The sequence below is a fragment of the Limulus polyphemus genome, unplaced genomic scaffold (assembly GCF_000517525.1).
Source record: "Limulus polyphemus unplaced genomic scaffold, Limulus_polyphemus-2.1.2 Scaffold2690, whole genome shotgun sequence".
Taxonomy (NCBI): Eukaryota; Metazoa; Arthropoda; class Merostomata; order Xiphosura; family Limulidae; genus Limulus; species Limulus polyphemus.
The window spans coordinates 159,770-162,163 of record NW_013668300.1 but is presented as its reverse complement, the minus strand read 5'-3'; the positions used below and the strand labels follow the sequence as shown (position 1 = coordinate 162,163).

Sequence of the window (2,394 nt, the reverse complement as noted above, 5' to 3'; positions counted from 1 at the left end):
GTGTTATTAAGTCATGTACATTTAAAAGTAATGTGTTATTAAATAATGTATATTAAAAGTAATGTGTTATTAAGTAATGTATAATTGCGTAACCCTCCATTCTGTGTAATTTCCGTTTCTGTATTACTTACAGGTGAACATTATGCTAGGAATGAATGCTATGGTAATCTCAACTTATCCCACTACATCAGATGTAGAACTTATATTTCATTCTATAAACCTGTACCTGAGTGGAATCTGTCAATATCTGGTAGTAGGAGAAGATCCCGTCACCATCTGGACCAGTCTTGCTGCTCTCCGTGTTGAAAAGATGGAGTTCGACACACTGGATGGACAGAGACTGACCTTAGCTTCCGTAAACACTAACCAAAGTAATCAATTGGTAGGTTTTTTAATTGTATTCTTAGAGCCTGTTCTGCCCCTCAACTGTGTTTAGAACTCTGTGAATCGAGTCTCCTAACCACAAGATCACCTTGGAAACAGCTGCTGGTTCGAATCCCTTATCCTGACATGCTCGCCCTTTCAGCCGTGTGGGTGTTATAAGGTGATAGTCAATCCCACTATTCGTTGGTAAAGTAGTAACCCAAGAGTTGGCAGTAGGTGGTGTTAACAAGCTGCCCTCCCTCTTGTCTATCACTTCTAAATTAGGGACAGCTCGTGCTGATAGCTCTCGAGGTAACTTTGCGTGAAATGAAAGAAAAAACAACCACAAAAACAAGTTTTCCACAAGTCATTTAGCTTTCCATAGCTCTTTGAAATACTTTTTTCTTTATAATTGTGTGCATATTAGATAGAAAAGTGGACAATTACTTTCAATTTGAAACATTTAATTTCTGATGCCATTAGCGGCAATAAAAATTAAACAGGCCTTGTTCGCTTAGCCTTATTCAATTCCTCTTCTTAATGAATTATCTTCTTCAAATTAGTCTTTTGTCCGAACTCCTTTGTATGGTTGTGTTTACATAATTCAGAATATTGTTCCTTGACTCATCCTTTCTCTGAATGGTAGTGCTGCCCTCTATATTATTACATAGTATTAATCTATTAAAAATAGCTTGGCCTGACGAAACAACTGGCGTTCGTACTTAAGCAGCGATTTATGGCCGTAGCGCAGATGAATTGCTGAGAAAAGAAGAAACACAGATAAAGAGGAAAGACATTCTCTCTTTATCTCTTCATTTAATAAGTTAACTAAATAAAATAAAATAATTTTGTCTCGCGGCTGTGCATGTATTACCGCAGTGATGATCTAGCCTTTGTGGACTTTCCAGAAATATCATGTCGTTAAATATATTTTTTCATACAATCTATATTTTCAAGACCTTCAAGAAAATTGTGCGAAATACTAAAAATAATGTTGAAAATATATTAAAGGAGAAAGGTCTTCCAATAACATTATACTGAGTCCTCTTTTAATATTAAACATTAAATGACGAAAAAAATAATTTGTTTTCACTTATTCCTTCAGAAAGATAATATCTGGTTGATTGACTTGAAACTATTAAATATTGGATTCCACTGTTTGGTTTTAGATACTTCTTGGAAATGACATCATCCATACCTATCGTACGTGGTCATGTGACTCGGGCACGTGTTACGGCGCATGCGTTGGTTCAGCAGAGGTCGCTCTAGCCCCAGCAGCTGTAATTGGAGGAAGTGTCCTCTTGGGACCTTTGACACAGATCCAACTTTTTAATCCAAAAACTGGTCAACCGATGATTGTACAAGACCTAACATCACCAGTGACTGTAACAGTACCAGTTGAAAATGTTGACATTGGAAGTGGCCAAGTTATACAGGTTAGTATTAAACATGTAGTATTTCATTAAGGACTGGTCAACAGATGATTGTAGATGACCTCACATCACCCATAACTGTAACAATCCCAGTTGAAAATGTTGAAATAGAAAGTGGTCAATTTATAAAGGTTAGTATTAGACACGTGGTATTTCATCAAGGACTGGTCAACAGATGATTGTAGAAGACCTCATATCATCAGTGACTGTAACAGTATCAATTCAAAACGTTGAGATTGGAAGTGGTCAAGTTATAGAAGTGGAAAGTTGTTTAAAAATGTTCCAGAAATACAGGAACGATCTCAGACCGTAATGTAAGAATTTAATATTTTTCTTCTTTTTATATGTATATTATGAAAAATTCCGTCACGTAGAACGTAAGTTTCAATTTATTTTCTCACGTTCCTGTCTTCATAGAACATTAAATATCGCAGTACATACAGTATACTAGATTATAACATGTCTGTAGTACATGCAATATCTTAATTATAACATGTCTATAGTACATAGAATATCTAGATTATAACATGTCTGTAGTACATGCAATATCTTAATTATAACATGTCTATAGTACATAGAATATCCTAGATTATAACAT

The 2,394-nt window shown here is 35.2% G+C and overlaps 1 protein-coding gene across 1 annotated transcript in view; it reads left to right on the top strand.

The window, feature by feature from the left end:
* The window catches only part of LOC106467648 (filamentous growth regulator 23-like), a gene marked incomplete at its 5' end in the record, with an annotated part of 43,559 nt that overhangs the window by 11,046 nt on the left and 30,119 nt on the right, over window positions 1-2,394 (top strand). Inside the window, 2 exons of the mRNA XM_022395843.1 lie at window positions 134-382; window positions 1,533-1,799. Of these exons, the coding sequence (XP_022251551.1) occupies window positions 134-382; window positions 1,533-1,799 (516 nt within the window). The remainder of the gene's footprint in view (window positions 1-133; window positions 383-1,532; window positions 1,800-2,394) is intronic.